The sequence below is a fragment of the Camellia sinensis genome, chromosome 9 (assembly GCF_055761805.1).
Source record: "Camellia sinensis isolate YWXY chromosome 9, ASM5576180v1, whole genome shotgun sequence".
Lineage (NCBI taxonomy): Eukaryota > Viridiplantae > Streptophyta > Magnoliopsida > Ericales > Theaceae > Camellia > Camellia sinensis.
This window is the reverse complement of record NC_138969.1, coordinates 178,327,112-178,348,331: the sequence shown is the minus strand read 5'-3', so window position 1 is coordinate 178,348,331 and position 21,220 is coordinate 178,327,112. Positions and strand designations below refer to the sequence as shown.

General features: G+C 37.2%; 1 protein-coding gene across 3 annotated transcripts; it reads left to right on the top strand.

Moving 5' to 3' along the window:
- Nucleotides 1–1,269: 1,269 nt before the first annotated feature.
- LOC114319644 (cysteine-rich receptor-like protein kinase 8) lies at nt 1,270–10,542 on the top strand. 3 transcript variants are annotated; one of them, XM_082888114.1, is made up of 8 exons: nt 1,291–1,893; nt 2,029–2,191; nt 2,578–2,697; nt 2,902–3,092; nt 9,132–9,342; nt 9,451–9,688; nt 9,772–9,922; nt 10,029–10,542. In XM_082888114.1, the coding sequence occupies exons 1-8, from the start codon at nt 1,414–1,416 to the stop codon at nt 10,326–10,328; spliced, it is 1,854 nt and encodes a 617-aa protein (XP_082744240.1). In that variant the 5' UTR covers nt 1,291–1,413; the 3' UTR covers nt 10,329–10,542. The 3 variants fall into 3 exon arrangements, with proteins under 3 accessions (XP_082744239.1, XP_082744241.1, XP_082744240.1); XM_082888113.1 differs by having other exon boundaries at nt 1,270–2,191; XM_082888115.1 differs by having other exon boundaries at nt 1,270–2,191; nt 10,000–10,542.
- Nucleotides 10,543–21,220: the final 10,678 nt, after the last annotated feature.

Here is a 21,220-nt window from a genome sequence, read left to right as displayed (position 1 = left end):
GTTTAAAGAAAATCTATCACAAACTCATAGAAGAACTATTAATTGCCCAACTATTGTAACATACAACACGTACATTCATGGGCTTTGTAGAGTTGAATGTGTTGAATTTGCTTTGAACCTCATTCTCTGGATTTTTCAAATTTCTCTGGTTTTTAACTGAATTTTCTCTGGGTTAAAACCAGAGAAATTCTCTGGTTTTTGAACTAAATTTTCTCTGGGTTGGTCCAGAGAAATTCTTCCCAGAATTTCTCTGGACCAATTTTCTCTGGGACTGAAATTTCTCTGGATTAATGTTGAGGGACCTTAGACATCATGAAAATATTTGATGTCCTTTTTACTATAAAATCATAATATCAGGGACCTTAAAAAAAATACCCCTTTATTTTGTTACCAGAGTCAAACCTTGTTTCTTTTTCGGTCGTAATTTCTTATATTTGTTTTTTAGTAAATTACAAATATATTCTTTCAGATTTGATTAAAATATGAATTGCCTCCTGTAAATTTTAAAATTATATCCTGCCCCCTATAAATTTTTAATCGCATTCTATTTTTTCGGTACATCAGAATAAAGTGACCCCTTCTATTAATAAAATCATTATTTAATAATTTTTAATGATATTAAAAATATTTCATTTAACAATTTTGATAATTTTATTGTTGCATAGGGGAGTAGTTAGGAATTTTATTTTTTGTGTTAATTCTATAAAATAATTTCTTTTTGAAAATGGGTATTTGTAATTTTCAAAATTTCGAGAGGCAATTAATATTTAAAACAAACCTCAATATATTTCTAATTTACCTTTTTTTTTAAAAAAAAAAATAATAATTGGGTATCTGTGTTAATCGTCTAATTTTTTTTAAAAAAATTAATAATTGGGTATCTGTGTTAATCGTCTAATCTCGAGAAGCGTCCCCTCCACACTGGTCCAACAAATAGGCTTCGTTTGGGAAGTCATGGTTTGGGCTTTTTTGGCTATTTTAGACACAAAAAAACAAAATAGGCTATTTTAGTCATAACAAACAAAACATCACATCCAACTCATAATCATTACATTTTTCTCTCACAAAAAAACTCAAAAAAACTAAAAAGCCAAAAAGCCATTTCCAAACCAAACTTTTAAGCCCAAACTAAAATAACCAAAAAAACTAAAAAGCCAAAAAATCAACCCACTTCCCAAACGGAGGCTTAGTCTATCGCTGCGGATGTGGCACCAAAGAAATTGACAGCAATCAATAGAGCCAAGCCATGCAGGGCCAAGTGACTGACTATTGAGCCAAGCCAACAACACCTTGGTGTCCAATAAAAACTTGTTGATGGACCTTTTGTAAAGAAGAATGTAGAGCATATCTCTTTCCTATTGTTATCTGATTTCTATTCTCATCTCTCAAGCTTTTCGGCTAAAATTAGCACAAATGTGCTCTCATGTTAGGCAGATTAACAAAGATGCACTTTCAGCTATGATTTTCCTAATGTTGTCCCTGTTCTTGCTCTGTGACTCTGTTTCTGCAGATCCTAAATCCATATCTTGTGATTCAAGTCCAACTAATTACACACCAAATAGCCGATTTGGGAACAACCTCAAGATCCTTCTTGAGTCCCTATCATCGAACACTCCATTAAATCAAGGCTTCAACAGCACTGCAATCGGAAACAATACTGATCAAGTTTATGGGCAAGCTCTTTGCAGAGGGGATGTCACTCCTGAAGTGTGTCGGGATTGCATAAAGAATGCAAGCCAGGAGATCATGACAGTGTGTCCAACCCAAAATGCAATTATATGGCATGAATTCTGTCAAGTACGATACGCACACCTGCCTTTCTTTTCCTTGATGATGGTCTATAATGGATTGTATCCTGACTCGAACAAACAGGAGAAAAATATATCAGACCGTGTAAGTTTTATTAAAGTTTTGAAGGATTTTATGAATAAACTCTCGGATGAAGCCATTATCAATCCTTCTAACCCCATGTTCGTTACTGGTAAAACCAAATTTTCAAGGAATGAATCAATCTATGGGCTTGTACAGTGCACAAGAGACATCTCTCATAGCGATTGTAGAGATTGTTTGAATTTTGAAATTGGAGACCTTGAAGGGTGCTGCAGTTATCGCCAAGGCAGTACAATTTTCAGCAGAAACTGCAACATGAGGTTTCAGCTATACCAGTTTTACAACGAATCTACTATCAATGGTAAGAACATTGAATGTAAATTAGTTACTTTGTCTATGCTAATGCCTGTTTGCCACATGTTCGAAGAAAACAAGAAAACCATATTGCTTGTCTAAGCATCTATTAACAGGCAAAAGCTAGTTGGTTTTAATCTGAAACCATTTTTGAAGTTTAGGTAGTCAAAATAAAGTATACTGTAATGTCATCTTTTAAATTTTGGGCAAAAATAGTTTATGAAAATTCATAAACAACTTTAAAGTGTTTGATAATATGAGTGTTTTCAATAATTATCCTGAAAACAATTTGCCAAACAAGTCTATTGTCAACAGAATTTTATTGTTTTAATAGACAAATGTATCCAATATGAACTGAAATTGAAAACAAAGGTTTATTTCCTAAACAAACAGGGCAAAGAAAGAAGATTACGGTGGCTATGCTAGTTACCGGTGCAACAACATTCGTGCTCGCAGGTCTTGCTGCTGGCTGCTATGTTATTCGGCGTCAGCGAAGCAATGGAACACAAAAGGGTAAATTTACAAAATAGTAAGTTTAAGAACACATAAACCAAACACGAAATCAGACACAGAACAAGCATTTTCTGTGTCCCATTTTGTATTTTGTTTTTGTATTTCAAGGCTTATTGTTGACCAAATGCTACAGTAACCAACAAACTACATTCCCATACATATCAATGTAATAACTACCATTAACAGAAGTCTCCTGCCCTGCAGATGAGGAAAGAAGCCAAAGTGCATTGTTACATGAATTGGCAAACCCACCCAGTGTAGCCATTAATCAAGAAGGTGAATTTGTCAGTTCTCAGGAACTGCCTTTCATGGAGTTGGCTACTATAATGGCAGCCACAGACAACTTCTCTGATTCAAATAAGCTCGGACAAGGTGGGTTCGGCACTGTTTACAAGGTAACAGTTTCTTCTTTGTTTAATGTGATCAATCAGGTAGTGCTTAATATTGTTTTTGAAAGAGAAATTGAGAGAGTTGAGAGAGTAATATTGAAAGAGGCTTCTGTATTATTAACACTCTGATTACAAACCAAATGGAGGCTCCGTTATATAGGAGAGCTGAATACAAACATCATTATGGTCTACATCACTAAAATAAGAAAAAGGCACACCGAAAGGAAGTGGGCGGCCGAAAGAGGAGACAAGCCGAAAGCATATTACATATTATATTATATACTAATTACATACTATATTATATTATATACGAAAGCTGGCTTCATATTAGAGTATAATATTATATACATATAGTAATAAGTATATGAATATTATATACATATGTTATACCTATGTTAATATATTAACAGCCCCCCGCAAACTCAAGGAGGAGCAACCAACTGGAGTTTGGAGACAAGTTCAACGAAGCGGCCAGGAGAATGAGCTTTGGTGAAGATATCAGCAGGTTGATCAGCAGAGGAGATGGGAAGGAGATGGACAGTACCACGAGTAACGTGTTGACGAATAAAGTGACAGTCAATCTCAATGTGCTTGGTGCAATCATGAAAAACATCATTGTGAGCTATTTGAAGAGCACTGTGATTGTCACAAAAGAGAGTAGTAGCACCAGAGGGGGAAACACCCAAGTCAGCAAGAAGCCAACGAAGCCAGAGCAGTTCCTGAGTAGTATCAGCAAGAGCACGATATTCGGCCTCGGTACTGGAGCGAGCAGTAAGAGATTGTTTCTTGCTGCGCCAAGAAATAAGAGAATCACCCAAGAAAAAGCAGAACCCGGTAGTAGAGCGTCGGTCAGTAGGGTCCCCAGCCCAATCAGCATCGGAAAAAGCACGAAGCTGGAGAGAGGACCGGGCGGAATAATGAAGTCCATGAAACAAGGTACCTTTGAGATAGCGAAGGATACGGACTAAGGCAGCATAGTGAGGGGTACGAGGAGCTGACATAAACTGGCTGACAATATGAACGGCATAGGCAATATCAGGACGAGTAACAGTGAGATAGACAAGGCTGCCAACCAGCTGACGATATAAGATAGCATCAGAGAGAAGAGTGCCATCAAGAGGTGTAAGACGACTCTGAGGCTCCAGAGGAGTGGAGGCAGTCTTGCAATCCGTAAGACCAGCACGGGTGAGAAGATCAGAGGTATACTTAGCCTGAGAGAGAAAAGACCCCGTGGAATCATGGAAGATTTCAAGACCCAAGAAATAGCTGAGAGGACCAAGATCTTTCATTTCGAAATGATGGCTAAGAAACTGTTTAAGGCATACAATACCATCAAGATCGTCACCGGTGATAATCATATCATCCACATAAAGGAGAAGCAAGGTGGTCCCTTGAGCAGTGTTGCGGATAAAAAGAGCAGTATCATAAGAACTGGAGGTGAAACCACAGTCATGAATAGTGGAGCTGAACTTGGCGAACCAAGCGCGCGGAGCTTGTTTGAGACCATACAGAGCACGCTGAAGTTTGCAGACTTTATGAGGGGGATAAGTAGACCCAGGGGGAGGTTGCATGTAGACCTCCTCAAGAAGAACCCCATTAAGGAAAGCATTTTTCACGTCCATTTGATAAAGATCCCAGTGTCGGGAGGTAGCAACCGCAATCAGGCTGCGAACAGAGGTGAGACGAGCAACAGGAGCAAACGTCTCTTCATAGTCAATACCATACTCTTGGTTGAAGCCTTTTGCAACAAGGCGGGCTTTGTAGCGCTCAATAGATCCATCAGAACAAGTTTTGATTTTGTAGACCCATTTGCAACCAATGGCAGTCTTGCCAGGAGGAAGATCAACAATGTCCCAAGTGTGAGTTTTGTCTAAAGCCTGCAATTCATCAGTCATAGCTTGCTGCCAAAGAGGATTAGAGCGAGCCTCACGATAGGAGGTCGGTTCATAAGTGGAAAAAACAGTAGAACCAACAATAAAGTCACGAAGACGAGTGGAAGGTTGGGTTACCCGGTGTGGTCGAGTAGAGGCAGGAGGAGCCAGAGGGAGAGACTCACCAGGAGAGGAGGATCCCGAGGAAGCAAGAGCAGGACCATCAGAGTGAGCAGGGACATGGGACAGACCAGAAGGCAAGACAGTCTCGAGAGAGGCCGGTAGGGGTGGTGGAGAGGTTGGCGAGGGCGAGGGAGGAAGGTCATCAGAGAACAGATCCATGGAAGGGTCAGTAAAAAACAGAGAGGGTGAGGGAACGGACAAACGGAAGAGAGAGAGAGAGAGGAAAACATTTTGTGTTCCCAAAAGACTACATGACGAGAGATACGGAGGCGCTGGGAGAGAGGATCCCAACAACGATACCCCTTGTGTTCAATACCATACCCTAAGAAGCAACAAAGGCGAGAACGTGGTTCAAGTTTGGTACGTTCATGAGGTTGGAGAAGAACAAAACAGGCAGATCCAAAGACCCTAAGGGTGGTGTAAGGGGGACGGGTGCCATGCAGACGCTCATAAGGAGTGTGATTATGAATGACAGGTGTAGGGATACAATTGATAGTGTAAGCAGCAGTGAGAGCTGCCTCACCCCAAAAATGTTCCGGACAAGAGGAAGACAGAAGGAGAGCGCGAGTAGTGTCAAGGATGTGTCGATGTTTCCGTTCAGCACGTCCATTTTGTTGAGACGTACCGGGACAGGAACGATGAGGTTGAGTACCATGATTCTGAAGAAAGGAAAGAAAGTCAAAATCTTTATATTCCATGGCATTGTCGGAGCGAAAAATCTTAATATTTTTAGAAAATTGAGTTTTAACCATTGTAGCAAAATTGTAATAAAGTTGTTTGAGCTCAGAGCGATTTTTCATAAGAAATAACCAGGTAAAACGGGAAAAATCATCTATAAAAACAACAAAATAGCGTGCACCTCCCATAGTAGGAGTAGGAGAAGGTCCCCAAATATCAGAATGAATGAGATCAAATGGTGCAAGAGAAACAGAGTCACTTTTATTAAACGACAAAGCAGGTTGTTTGGCAAGTTGACAGGACACACAATCTAAAACATCAGAACTTACATGACCTAAATGACCACTGGAAATTAGAGATTTTAAACGACCAACAGAAAGATGGCCTAAACGATAATGCCAAAGCTGAAAAGGAGATAAAGGAGGAGCAGTGGTAGCAGTGGTAGTAGTGGTAGTAGTGGCAGGAGCTGTGGTAGTAGTGGTAGTGGTAGGAGCTGTGATCTGAGAGGAAGCTGGAACATGAAGATGGATGAGTTCGTAGAGACGTCCATGCTTACGGCCTATCCCAAGAGTTTGCCTCGTCCGAGGGTCCTGCACCAAACAACCAGTACGGGAAAAGGTAACAGTTAGACCATGCTCACATAATTGACTAATGGAGATAAGATTTAAAGTAAGAGCAGGCATAAGATAGACATGGGATAAAGATAAGTGAGAGGTTGAAACAGAACCAACATGACTTACAGACAGAAGAGACCCATCAGCAGTATGGATAGAAGGAACATGAGGAGGAGAAGATAGAGAAGTAAAAATAGTAGGGTCAAAGGTCATGTGATTACAACAAGCGGAATCAAAGTACCAAGAAGTGTTACCTGCGGTGACAGATAAAGCAGTAGATGGAGGTGTACCGGAATGCTGCCAAAAATGTTGAAACATGGCTGCGACATCGGTTTGAGAGAAGACTGGAGTGGAAGGGTCTATAGGGACAGAGGAAGGTAAATCCTCGGAGGCAGCAGCAGCAGTGCGTTGAGCAGGTATTGGTTTAGACGGAGTCCCAGAACGGTGAGAGTGGCTGCGAGAAAAATTCCCGGTGGAAGGACCATTGCGAGAGGCACGGGCGGGATTGCGGAAGCAATCTTACTGGAGATGACCAGGGCCAGTCTTGTTGCAAAACCGACAAAGACGAACTGGACAATGAACCAGAAGATGAGTCGATGGAAGATTGCGGTTGTGACAGTAATTGCAGGCATTGGACCTCTGTGGTGAAGGTGAGGAAGGAGAACTTCGAATCTGGGGAGTGGCAAGAACAGAGTCCACAGGGTGTGGATGGAGAGTACCAAATCTAGTTTCCTCGGACAACAGTTCTGAAATTGCTTGCTCAAGAGTAGGTAAAGGAGTTCGATGAAGGAGAGATGCGCGTACTGGCTCAAAGCGAGGAGTGAGAGCCATGAGAAACTGAACCAAGCGCTGTTGGTCACAGTAAGTAGTAAACAAGGTAGCATCCTTAGTACAGTCCCATGTAGGTTCAGAAAGAGCGAGTTGATCCCAAGCATAATACATTTGGGAGAGAAAATCATTAATGGTTTGAGTGGTTTCTTGGCGCATACCGTGAAGATGACTCAGAAGCTGATATTGGTGAGCAAGGCCAGTAGTCTGATAGCGTTCGTGTAAAAAATCCCAGATGGCTTTGGCAGGAGAGGAAGCAGAGTCAAGTTGGAACCGACCAAACTGAAGGCTGATAGATGTAATAGAAGTATTGCGAAACCAAGTGATGATCTGATAGTTTTTACTATCCCAATCTTCCAGTCGGTCAATATATTTGGCAGTGGAGTCTGTGGCAGCGGAATCTGTGTTCTCGGGAACGGGTTTGCATACATCCCCAGTAATGATGCGCCAAAGTTTCTTTCCTTTCAGGAAGCCAGACATAGCTTGTGCCCATAGGACATAATTAGTCCCGTCAAGAATAGCGGAAATAGGGTGGGTAGTGGAGTCTAGGCGATCCATGAGAGAAAAATAGCACAAATGAGGTAGAATCTGAAAAAAACTGAGGTTACCAGTGAATTCAGAAGGTCGAAATTAGTCAGAAAAGGAGTGAACTGACCAAAAATATGACCAGAAAGGCCGAAAATGGAAAAGTCAACGAAGCTGGTCAAACAGGACTGATGCGCGGCGCACGTTAGCAGAGAGTGGCGCGGCGCACGTTAGCAGGCGAGAGGCACAAGGCGCACGGAAGCAGCTAGGGCTGACGTCGGCTGACGTCAGAAACACGCGGCGCACGTTAGCAGATGAGGCCGGGGTGCACGATAGCACTGGACAGTGTAGGAGCGCGTAGAGCGCGTGGCCGAATTTTCTGGCGGCGCGTGGAGGCGCGTGCGGCGGCAGATGATGATGAATCTGGTGGCGTTGGCTTCGTCGTGAAGAGACGAAGGTGATGGTACTGTCCAATCTGTGTATTAGGTAAGGACGAGGTACACAGTAGTGATGCAGAGACTTAGGACACACACCTGTGCTCTGATACCATGAAAGAGAAATTGAGAGAGTTGAGAGAGTAATATTGAAAGAGGCTTCTGTATTATTAACACTCTGATTACAAACCAAATGGAGGCTCCGTTATATAGGAGAGCTGAATACAAACATCATTATGGTCTACATCACTAAAATAAGAAAAAGGCACACCGAAAGGAAGTGGGCGGCCGAAAGAGGAGACAAGCCGAAAGCATATTACATATTATATTATATACTAATTACATACTATATTATATTATATACGAAAGCTGGCTTCATATTAGAGTATAATATTATATACATATAGTAATAAGTATATGAATATTATATACATATGTTATACCTATGTTAATATATTAACAGTTTTAAATGACAGTATCTGGATACATATCGATATCATTGGCGATATTTGATACCGGCTGATATATCTATGAATATCAAAAGTCTAAAATATCGGCCGATTTTTGGGCCCTAAAATTGGTAGGCCTTTATCCTTTTTGATCAGTAAATATTCAACTGAAACTATTCTGTTTTTGCTAGCACAATTACTCTGTTGCTTTGTTTTATTTTTCTATTATTCTGCTTTTGTTTGGTCCGTTTTTGTGGGGTTCTCACCAACTCGGTATTGTGGTAGCAAATGATTGGGCTTGTTTTTCGGTGCCAACATAGTTGGGATTGTTTGGTTTTGCTTTGATGTTTTTTGCACTCTCATTCTTTGTTGATGTTTGTCATTTGCTTTGTAATTTGATTTTCATCAATAAAACCCTCTTTTTTGCTGTTAAAAAAAAAATATATTCAACTGAAATTTGTAGGGTGTCTTGTCTGATGGCAAGGAAATAGCAGTTAAAAGACTATCGAGGAAATCATGGCAAGGATTAGAGGAGTTCATGAATGAAGTCAAAGTAATTGCAAAACTTCAACACAGAAACCTTGTCAGACTTTTGGGTTGTGGCATACAGGGAGAAGAAAAGCTGCTCATATATGAATACATGCCTAACAAAAGCCTTGATCTCTTCCTATTTGGTTTGTTTTTGTATTTTCCATCTATAGACTTTACTTACAGCTCAATGTAGCTAAGAAAATAGACAAAACATTACCTGGAGAGCTTTAATTTTTTTTCTACGATTTCAGATTTAGAGAAGTGTGTAGAACTTCACTGGGATATACGCTTTAATATTATTCATGGCATTGCTCGAGGACTACTTTATTTGCACGAAGACTCAAGGATTAAAATCATACACAGGGATCTAAAGCCTAATAATGTTTTACTGAACCAAGAAATGGTCGCAAAGATTTCAGACTTTGGACTGGCACGGATTTTTGGCGAAGACCAAAACACTGCTAACACAAAAAGAGTTGTAGGAACATAGTAAGTGTTTCCCATAATTTTAAATATCGGTCAATGTGTATCTTCCAATACACCTTAATATGTAATTATCATATTTGATGCAGTGGATACATGGCTCCAGAATATGCAATGGGAGGATTATTCTCTATGAAATCTGACGTCTTTAGTTTCGGAGTAATTTTGCTGGAGATCATTAGTGGGAAAAGAAACAGTGGCTTTTACCTTACCAAACATGCTCCAACACTCCTTGCTTATGTGTGTTTTCTCACCCCCTTGTATTACAATACTGGAATAGCTAGATGTTAACTACTTTTTTTTCCCTTCTAAATTAGATGTACTTCCAAACAACTCGATTTTACAGGCATGGCGACTATGGAATGAAGGAAAAGAATTAGAATTTTTAGATCCATTGTTGGCGGGATCATGCCACGCGACAGAAGTTGTACGATGCATTCATATCGGGCTTTTGTGTGTCCAAGAAGATCCAGCTGATAGGCCCAATATGTCATCTGTGGTTGTTTTGTTGGGAAGTGAATCAGCAACACTTCCTCAACCAAGACAACCTGCAGTTTCTGTTGGCAGAATTGCTCATTTGAAGTCATCTTCGACCACAGATCCTTCTGTAAATCAGGGCACTATTTCTAGCATATCACCGCGATAACTATCGAAAGGTTGTCTCTTGCTACGCTTATTGTGGCATGCTTTAACTGTAGATTGAAGTACTCTTTGTACAAGTGGCTGTAGATTAATAGTAAGGGGATTAACAATAGAAGAGATTTGTGTAGGATTAATAATCCAACTAGATTACTGGGATATGTAATTTCTTGTCCACGTTTGTTTCGCAATATATAAAACCATACTTGTCATTGACACAATTGTGATTTGATCAAATGGTTATTGATATTTGATCGACATGATTTTTTGCAGAGATGATGTGGTTGAGCCTTACACATTAAAAAGTTTAGATTATTGAGATTGACCCAGAGCAAGGCAAGCATATGGGCCAATAGCACCCTTTGGTCTCAATCAGACTGGAAAAGAAGCCTCCCCATTAGTTGTAGGATTAAAAAATTTACTAATTTTATTGGATAAAATGTCAATTGAAATCTAATCTGAATAAGAAAAGTAATAATCAAATAAACTAAATCAAATCAAATTAAACCAAGCCTTAAGTTCCATCAAAAAGTTATAATAAAATAATGTAATATAAATCCTTTAAATTTATACTTCTAATGGTATTATATAATCCACCACGACTTCATCAAGATCATGCTTGAGTTTATTCATGTGAAACCCGAGTTTGGTTATATAATAATTAAAATAATAAGAAATTAGCTATGGGTGATTTTGTAATTTTGTACCTCGGATGGGTAACATTTTAATTTTGGAGAAGTAGATTACTATAGTGAATTTGTGCCTATTCTATCTTGCGGCAGTGAGAGTGCACTCAAAAGAAACAAAAAAAAAAAAAAAAAAAGGTTTCGTATTAGGATTCAAGAGAGAGGCTGCGATAGGAATTGAGGGCTCAGCATATTGGAAATATTCTGTTACGCCCATTGATTGAGGTAAGACTCTTCTTGTATCACTAGTTATTAAATTTTTATTGAGAAATAAAACACTCAATGCTTTTAGGGATTTTAGAAAATCTGTATGTGCCTACCTAGGTTTTGAGATTTTGGTGAATGGTGCAACGTGTAGAGTGTAGTCTAGGTGGATAGTAGAAACAGTGGAGCAGTGTGTGTGGGTGTGGTTTGACAATAGAGTTTTGTATATAGGTAAGGTGTGTTTGGCTATTAAATTGGGTGGATTGATTTGGTATCTCCTGGATATTAAAGTACTGTATATATTTAGTGGGTTCTTGTGGATGTGTGAAAAACATAAAAATATTTATTTATTTGAGGTTATATTTATTAGGTTCGTGTGATTAAAGTGCTAGAGTTGGGTATTTAGAGTTAGTTTTGGGGTATTATTTTAGCTGTTGAGGTAAGTAACCTTCTATCATTGTCGGCTAATTTTATTTTTATCCAATCATTTTAAATTATAAATATTTATTTATAGCTTTTTTTTTCTCTTAAAATAAAAATATGGGTCAAGTATAAAATAGCATCGAATATTATTCTGGAAATTATTTTAATATTTTGTGAAACTATTCTGAAAGTTTGTACCAAATATTTATTCTGAAAATGTTGAACACTTAATTTAAAGGAAGTTTATTATTTGAATTCTGAATATCACTCTAGTTTGATTATGATTGAACCAGGGACAGAGCCAGTATAGTACCAAGGGGGGCACATGCCCCCTAAAGTTTTGATAATTATATTAGTACCACTATATATATAGATTATATTATATATATCCTCTATAAAATTACAATAATATCCCTTCTTAAATTTGTAATAGTCCCTCTATTACAATTTTTCCTTCTAATTACAAGGAACCTACTAAAATGGATCATTCTATTATACACCTCTAAAAAGGTTGTACCAAGTTATGACTTTATGGTATTGATATTATAAATTTTCATAACCAAATTATTTTCATTCATAACTAAAATGTCCACTATATAAATTATAACCAAACAACACATCTTCAATTATAACAAAAATAAATAAATAAATAAATAAAACACAATAGGCCATAATTAACATCAGATTGAGTTATAACTAACCATTACTTGATGTATAACACATGTTCAGTCATAACCAAAATAACAACCATAAGAAGTTATAACTAAATTTTATCCAACACTACAATGTGTTAACTAAAGACCATGAAGATCATAACTATGGCATATGATAGACACTTTTTTAGCAGTGTGTTTTATAGAATTTCTCTACTAAAATATATCATTTCTATCTCAACTTATCTTCCTTTTTAATTTTCCAATCCACCTAAATTAGCTACTCTGCAATATTTGTATAAATTTAACCTCAAATATTTAAATTTTACATTTATCCAAATGGACTCTTAATATTTAAGTTTAGTAATATCTCGTTGTTGTTTATTATGAGCCAAAAACAAAATCAATGTTGTCATTAATTTGTGCCCTCTCTTCACTGAATTTCTGGCTCCTGACTTGGATCCTAGCCAATGGGGGTTATTTATTGGCACATAAACTAGTTTTTTTTTTTTGCGGATTCACCATCGGACTATGTGTGGTTCTGGGCCTTGTCATGAGCTAATTGACCATAGTCAACAAGACTTGAGTTTTGTGAATCGAATCATTGAACCATCTAAATATTGAACCGTCAATTTGAAATGAAATTACTTTGAATTATCTCATTGTCTTCTTAATTAAAATGTATTGCTACACTGTTTATTTTTAGCTATGCAACTATCTTACAAAATAATTGTTCATGTAGGTTTTTTGTAATTGGCAATTCCGTTTGACAAAACTTATTTCTGTTGTAATTTTATTCGCTCTTTTGTTTTAGTGAGAATGTGAGTGTTTAGATGCGAATTCAACCCAAATTATGCCTATTCAGAGGAGTTTGTGATCTTAAGACTTTCATATTTGCCACTTTGCTGGCTATGTATAGGGATTGAGCTGCCCAAAGTTGTTTAACCGCTCGAGCGGTCACTTGTGCGCTCAAGTGGTGAATGGCATCATCTAGTATTTTTGTAGAGCAGATTGAACTTCTGAGAGAATCCTTTATTCACTCGAGAGTTGGAGTCTTGACTCGAGCGATGGGCACATGTTTTAGTGAGTTCGCTTGAGCGATGAAGTGGTCGCTTGAGCGGTCTTCGCGATCCTATTTTCTATAAAGTGTGCCGTAAGCTGTTTTTAGGGTTTAGGCCGTCCAAATTTTGGGAGAGCAAAGCTACCAAGGTTTTCTATATTAGAGGGTATTTTTCTGAGTGTTTCCTTGATGATTTGAGAGTGATCAATGGATATATGAACCTCATATTAACATTATCAAGGGGTTTGTTTGTTTTCTTTATTCACAAAAAAGAGTGGTGTTCTTTGGTGGATTTTGGGGAATTTGGGCCTAAAATTTTGGTGGATTTCGAGGTGGCTCATCGTCATGAATTCAACATTGGGCAAGACAATTATGTGGTGAAGACGATGGTGGAAGAGGCACATTGGAGTCGGTTCAATTCGGGCGTAAATTCGTTAGGTAATTGAGAGTACTCACGTGTAATTCCTTTTTATCTTTTTAGTGGATTGTTTTGTGAATTTGGCCCATGGTTTTTTTTTTTTATCATAATTGGAGGCGCTCCAATTGTGATTTTCTCTACGTTAAATCATTGTGACGATTTGTCTTGACTGTTTGATTGGGATTGTTATTTATTGTTTTAAATTGAAACATAATCATGAATCAATATCTTGGGGATTTTAGATTTTTCAGTTCATTATATTGAATTGTAGCAAAAATACATTTATTGGTTATCAACTATTTTCTTTGTATACTTGATCTAACTAGCAGTGATAGTTGATTATTTACTGGGCTGTCTAATTTACCCCTTCTTTTATTTTTTATTTTTATCATATTTTGAGGAGTAAAATTGCATGGATTTTTACTTATGGGAGTGTCAAGAGTAGGAATATGATTTTAAATTACTTTAGAGTACTATTTTGTTAGTGATTACATTAGTAGAGTTTTTTTTTTTTTTTTTTTTTTTTTGGATCGGAAGAAGAATCCATTAAGGAAGGCCAAACGGCACTTATAAGAGTCCATCCACCCCAAAACTTACACCAAAGGAAAGATATAGCAAGAAATACAAAGGAAAAAATCTATAAAAATATTTAGACGCACATCTTGTGCTCATGCTCGAACTACGAAGTAGAATCGATCATAAAAGTCGGTAATAGAGCATGTCTGGAATTAATTATAGACACAAACCACAGAGAGGGTAAGTTAAACATCACCACTGATGGACTTACACACACACACACACACAAAATAGAAAAAACAAACCCACAAGACCATATAAAACCAGAAGAATAAAACAAACCATAAAATAGCTACCAACAGCAAGGCAAACCCAAAGAAAAACCAGAAAAAAAAGAAAGGCAGAACAACCCACAAACCAAAGCATCAACAACGACGATAGAGAATCTAGCGAGAAAGGATGTGGCAGAGCAGAGGAAGGGAGGCAGTATCCAGCAGGCCTGGAGAAGGCGGCAGAGATGACGATTGAAAAATCTAAAATTCCCGAGATATTGATTTGTGATTATATATCAATTTTAAACAGTAAATAACAATCCCAATCAAACAATCAAAGATGAATCGACACCACGATTTAACATGGAAAAATCACAAGGCCAAAGCCACAAAACAATCCACTAAGAAGTTAAAAAGAAATTACACAAATGTACTCTCAATTATCTAACGAATCCACGCACAAATCGAACCGACCCTTATGTGCCTCTTCCAGCCCCGTTTTCACCTCGTAATTGTCTTGCCCAACATTGAATTTGCAACGCCAATGTCAAATCACGACAATGTGCTACTTCAGAATCCACCAAAGCTCCTGGCCCAAATTCCTCGGAATCCACCGAAGAACAACTCTCGCTTTTATATTGAATAAAACAAAACAAACAAACCCTTTGATATAATCCACTCAATTCATGATATAAACTCTCAGAAATATCAAAGGAAACAAGCAAAAAAGCTCCAGATGAAAACCCTAATACCCAAAAAAAAGATCTGAAAGTCGTACTCTAGAAACTGAATTAATCGCAGATTTATAGAAAATAGAATCGTGATCTCCGCTCGAGCACATGAATGGCCGTTCGAGCAGTCTGACTAAAACGCATGTTTGAGAACACGAATCTACGATCGAGTGCAAAAACACAACTCCCATCACTTTTGCAGATAGTTCAAACTTTTAGAACCAAAGATTCTTCACTTGAGCGCACAAATGGCCGCTCAATCCCCGACATAGTCAGTGAAGTGGCAAACATGATATGATTAAGATCACAAACTCCCCTGCATAGGCACAATTCGGGTTGGATTCGCATCTAAATACTCATAGTCTCACTGAAATAAAAGAACGACTGAAATTACAATTGAAAGAAATTTTGTCAAACAGGATTGCCAATAAAAAAAACTTAACAACGATGTAGAGCGGCGAAACTGGCAATGATGAACGACGGCGGAACGAGGTGAGACAGAGGAGAAAGGGTAGAGGCGATGAAAGCAACGGTCGAAGTTGAGGCGAAGGGAAACAAACACCTCACAAAGGAGTGAGAGGATGGAAAGCCAAAGCTTCCAAGTTATTGGACAAAACCAAGGAAAGGATAGAAAAGAGGGGTAGGAAGAGAGGAGGAGAGGCCGGAGGCTGCCAGAAGCTCCTTCCCCACCTCCACGGCCACTACATGCTTGAACCCTAAAAGGAGAAAAGTTTAGAGAGAGAAGCTCTCAACTAGAGAGAAGAATTTGTTTATGAAGAAATTCAATCAACACCTTTTTACATTAGTAGAGTTGGTGGACAATTTCATATGATAAGGATTGTTTATGACTTATGGATTTTGGCATTATGATAATTAAAGATTTATTTTGAATATTTTATTTTGATAATTTATTTGATTAGACTCTTAGCCTTGCATGCTCAGTTAGATGAGTGTGGGGCATTGTCATGGGACTTGAGATGTGACAATTTATTTATTATTTTTTTAGGACAAATAGGAATAAAATAGTTATCAGAAAATTTTAATTATAAAAAATTGATAAACATTATGCATATTAATAATTAAAATTATAATTTCTTTTATTAATGTGTTATAATTTTTAAAAATTACTACTGAATAATAATTTTTCCTATTTTTTAAATAGGTCATGATTGAGGATATAAGGGGATAAATGGGTTGAGCGGATTGTGAATCAAGTAGGCCCATGTTTATATAAGCAAGGTTTCGAGGGAAATTCGATGGTGCGCGCCCACCATCTATAGTTACTATTTTTGTGATATTTAGTTATAATTTATTATGATAGATATTTATTTATAATATATTGTGATATTAGTAATGATCCATTGTGATATTGGCACTGCTGGAAAATCTGCTTTTAGCGGCGTTTAAAAAACGCCGCTATAGGTACAACACACGTCGTTAATTCTTTTTGTGACGTTTAATACCAAACGCCGATGATGCGGCCGTCGCTATAGCTTTATGACGTTTAAAAAACGTCGTTATATGACTATAGGCATCGTTTTTAAAAACGCCGCCAAATGTCCCACTGAAGATACTATGACGTCACTATCATTTTAACGACGTTTTCAAAACGCCGCCATATCTTTTTAAAAACTTACCGTTGGCTTTTAGAGTTTAGGTGGCGTTTTCAGAAACGCCGTGATATCTCCTTTTTTTTAATTTTTTTTAATTTTAAATTTAATATGAACAAGGACCTATTGATGTAGTAATAAATAAGAAGGCAGCCTAAATAATAATGCATACATACAGTTTTAGAAACACAGAAACGAAGAAATTTAAGCTCAAAGCATTAATCTTTACAAGCTTACAAACTCATAAGGCCTTGTTACATAAAGATTTAAAAAACAAAAAACAAAAAGTTGGGTCAAGAGGGTCTCATCAGAGAGTAAAATCTATTTTTTCTGGTGTAGCCAATTTTGGGGTCGGGTAGTTATCTGCTGTGGGAATCCTAATGATGCTGCAGGAGTTGCAAACAGTTGCAGAGGATTGATGAACGGCCTTTGTTGATTGTTGCTCATTGACAGGGAGAGGTGATTGCCTCCGGTGGTGGCTCCAATTTGACCTCCATTGTTGCTGCTGCTGCTGCTGCTAGGATACTGAACCTACAACCACACCATTAAAACAATTTATTAGCCAGTCTAATTAATTAACCTAGTTATACCCAACTCATGAAATAGGTTTCAATACAGACTTGATAGTTTGATGAGGGTGAAAACATGTAAAGCATTGAGTTTCCACTCTCATTGATGAATTGCCCGGGTCTTAGTGAACTCGGAGATTGAATGTGGGTTTGGCTCAGAAGTTGCAATGTCTGGGTCTCATTGTACCCTTCTCTTTTGTAGGAATTAATTCTAGATGGTTCTTGTTGAATATTGAGCTGGGTTCACATTAATATAAGTTATGGAAATTATTAATATTATTAGAATAAATAGTTCAATTAAAGAAATTATTAATATTATTGGACTGGATAAATAATAGCTTGTTTTAAGAATTTAGTCCATGTAGAATGACCTAGAAGCCTTCAGTTCTAGTTAGGAAAAGAATAACACAAGCCAATCTGAAATGAAACATAGCATAACAAAAAATCTACTCTAATGCACAATATCAAAGTTGTGCAGATTTCTCCATAAAGCAAAGGCATGGAAGAGCTTTTTAGAAGAAATTATAACAAATGTGTTACGTACAGGTTCTAAACGTACTTTATTTTATCTGTTTTCGTGCTGCAACTTATATTAGTACCTATTACGTCCCACAAAACATTGCATTCAATTTATAGCCTTCGCTCAGTATTAATTTATCTCTTTTCACCCTTAAGAGCCTGAGACCAGAACAACAATTACATCCTTCTTAAAATCTATTATATCTTCACTTCTCTCCAATCTTATACAGAACAAGGATCTGATATGAAATCTATATTGGTATCACAATCAATAGTGCATTGAGCCATTAAATATTAAAAGCAGAAGTACTGAATAATAAATGTTAAACAAATAAAGCTCCGAAAACAAACAAACAAACAAACAAACAAAAAAATAAAAAATTTGAAATGAGTTGTAAACAAGGTAATATTGCTTTACCGGTACTCCATCATACCGGTTTTTCTACATACTCAAAGCCTAATTTCAAGCTAGAATTATCAAAGCTGCCATTACAGTATCTTGAGTACGGCAATAGTATCTATACCAGATCCCAACAAATTAAGCTGAAATTTTAACAACTAAATACAAAAATTCGCAGTTTCGATTTCAGTAAACAAACCACAAACAAGTGCAAAGAGCAAGAGATATTTCAAGGACACAAAAACAACCGATTTTAAGTGAGTAAAGCTGTGAAGTGAAAAATAGAACTAACCTTTTCTTGCTGGAGACCGTTCATCGGAATTAAGCTGTGAAGTAAAGCCGCTAGAATACCATACTGGAATTGGAATTGGAAAGTAATTTCACAGCTCAATAGAAGTTAACAACTATCATAAAACCATAAATGTAATTTCATACTTACTATAAAACTCAATTAACTTATTGTAAAACTCTTCAAAACTATATTTTGAAAACACTATTTCATAGTTGAAGTTGTGTTGTCAAAATACGCTTTCCTAATTTCCTTAACTTATTTTTCTTTTTTATTTTATGATTTTATTCCAAGGTTGGTTTCATAGAAAATATCTCTTTCTTCGACTCATCAAAACAATTATCTACTAACCGCCCAAGGACAGATTTTCCTTCCTTGTACTTTTGGTTCTTTTCATGGGCAGTCTCCTGAAAATAAAAACCTAAAGTAATTAAGCACCACAGTCAACTAAACACGTGTAAACCATAATCTCAAGAACTCTGCCTCATGCTCTTACGTATTTCCATCCCAAAATTGATCCTCACCCAATGCAGAAAACATCAGCAACAGCGTGCAATCCGGTCATCATCATTCTTTCTTCTCCCTCTCCAACAGTGACATTCACTCTGTTAGATATCAAAAAGCAAGACAAACCATAAGAACAATGAAATGTCAATGTACAACATCAACAACTTAAAATGTTACAAAGAGCATATAATTTAGCATGCCAATCCATTGCATCCTCAATTCTCCAATTCCCAGTTTTGTTTGCTGAATTCTGATAATCTCACAGTTCCAAAATCATATTTTTTTTCTCACATTTGAACATGAAAGAAGTGAATAATAAGATTGAGAAACTAATGCTTTAAGACAATCAAATACTTATCTTCGATTGTAAGTGTAGACTCATTCACAGTCTTTGTATGAGTGTTCTTGGAGATGCAAGATTAAGCATTAAAAACCTAAGCCAATAATGGAGCAAAAATTTCACCAATTCTTCTATTCTCTTCCATTGACTAACAAGTCTACAAATCAATTTTGACTTGATGTCAAGGTTGATTTCTTTTCTCTTCTGCCATTTTGTCACCATTTTGCAACCTGGTTGGCATCCTTACTGTTTTATTTTCCACCAGTTGCCTTCCTCTTCTACCCCATCCCCGCTCACCCAACAAAAACAAGCACCTGCGTGCACATGCACATACACACAAATCTCACTTGGAATAGTACCAGTGAATTGGTTAAGCTACATATTCAAACTCTGCAAGCCAACAAGATTTACAATCCCGGGTGGAATGCTTCCGAATATATGATTGTGGTCTAGATTCAAATATTCAAGGTTTCTCGAGAGATTACTGATGTATTCCGGAAACTTGCAGCCAAAATTGTTGATGTTCACTTCCAAATGATGTAAATTGGTGGCATTGATCAAAGAAAAGATAAAGTTCAAGTCCTACCTTAAGCTTTGAAAAGTTTCTTTTTGATCAAGTATTTCTTACAGAACAGACCTTTTAGAGAAACAAGCAAACTTGAGTAAATAATAGATAGATTTTAGAATGAATGAATTAAAAGATCACTTTGAAGAAAAGAACAAAACCTCAAACCTCTTGAACGCATACAAATGAGCATCCATCAAATCAGCGCGAATTGCCATCTATACAAGCAATGAAAAACAGAGCCCCCAGTAAGAACCAACTACCCAGTCGAGATGGTCTTAAAAAAGGCAACAAAACAAGGAACAAAGAGTTATTACACATTATTAGATATCATGTGTGCTTTCCCGTGAGCAATAAATCAAACTGGTACTGAAATTTCTAATCAGTTACGCAGGCCCACAAGAGCAATAGATCAAACTGACAAATGACTTTCTTTTTTCTTTCCTTTTCTTTTCTGGTACATAAATGTTTGTTTTTACATGATTCACATTACATGATAAATAAATGTTTGTTTTTTAATTAAGATCACAATGTGGATGTATAAATATGTATAGAGATCTAACCAGCTACTATGAACAAAAGAAATTGTTGTATCGGATCCAGCCCTATAATATTATAGCGTCTTGGTTTCTTGGCTTTGTCCTTTCCACCAGCAGAACCAGACTCTGATGGTCCACTAACATGAGCAGAGCAAAGCATTGCGGTCACTACGGCACCATGTCACCTATGAGCAGCAACCACTACCCCCAGGGGAACATCACAAACAAGATCGCCACTCACAACCTGCGGAAGCATAAAGAATTAATAGCCATAAATTCTAACAGAACCATAATGCACAAAAGTTGAGAACTCCAACCAAGATATCATGTGCAGTCAGGTGGTGACCAATGGCCCGAAGAGCACCAGCTGTGCCGACATCCTCGGGTACTGCAGCTACCTGCAAATTTTGAAACTTCACTCAAGCTCCATTTTTCAACTAGTGCAAATTTTGAATATAACACAGTTGCTTGCCTAGATTATCCTAATGGCAAGATGCTATACATGCACGACAATAACTTTCATTATTTTACAAGCGTTGCACAAAGGCAAATTCATAGCATATTCTTTCCACGTAAATAAATAAATAAATAAGAAAAA

Bases quoted from the DNA above. Each gene is read 5' to 3' on its own strand.
- LOC114319644 (XM_082888113.1), top strand. From the start codon at position 1,414: ATGTGCTCTCATGTTAGGCAGATTAACAAAGATGCACTTTCAGCTATG. The intron at 2,698-2,901 runs GTAAATTTACAA...CCTGCCCTGCAG, and splicing joins AAGCAATGGAACACAAAAGG to ATGAGGAAAGAAGCCAAAGT. The intron at 9,689-9,771 runs GTAAGTGTTTCC...TATTTGATGCAG, and splicing joins AAAAGAGTTGTAGGAACATA to TGGATACATGGCTCCAGAAT.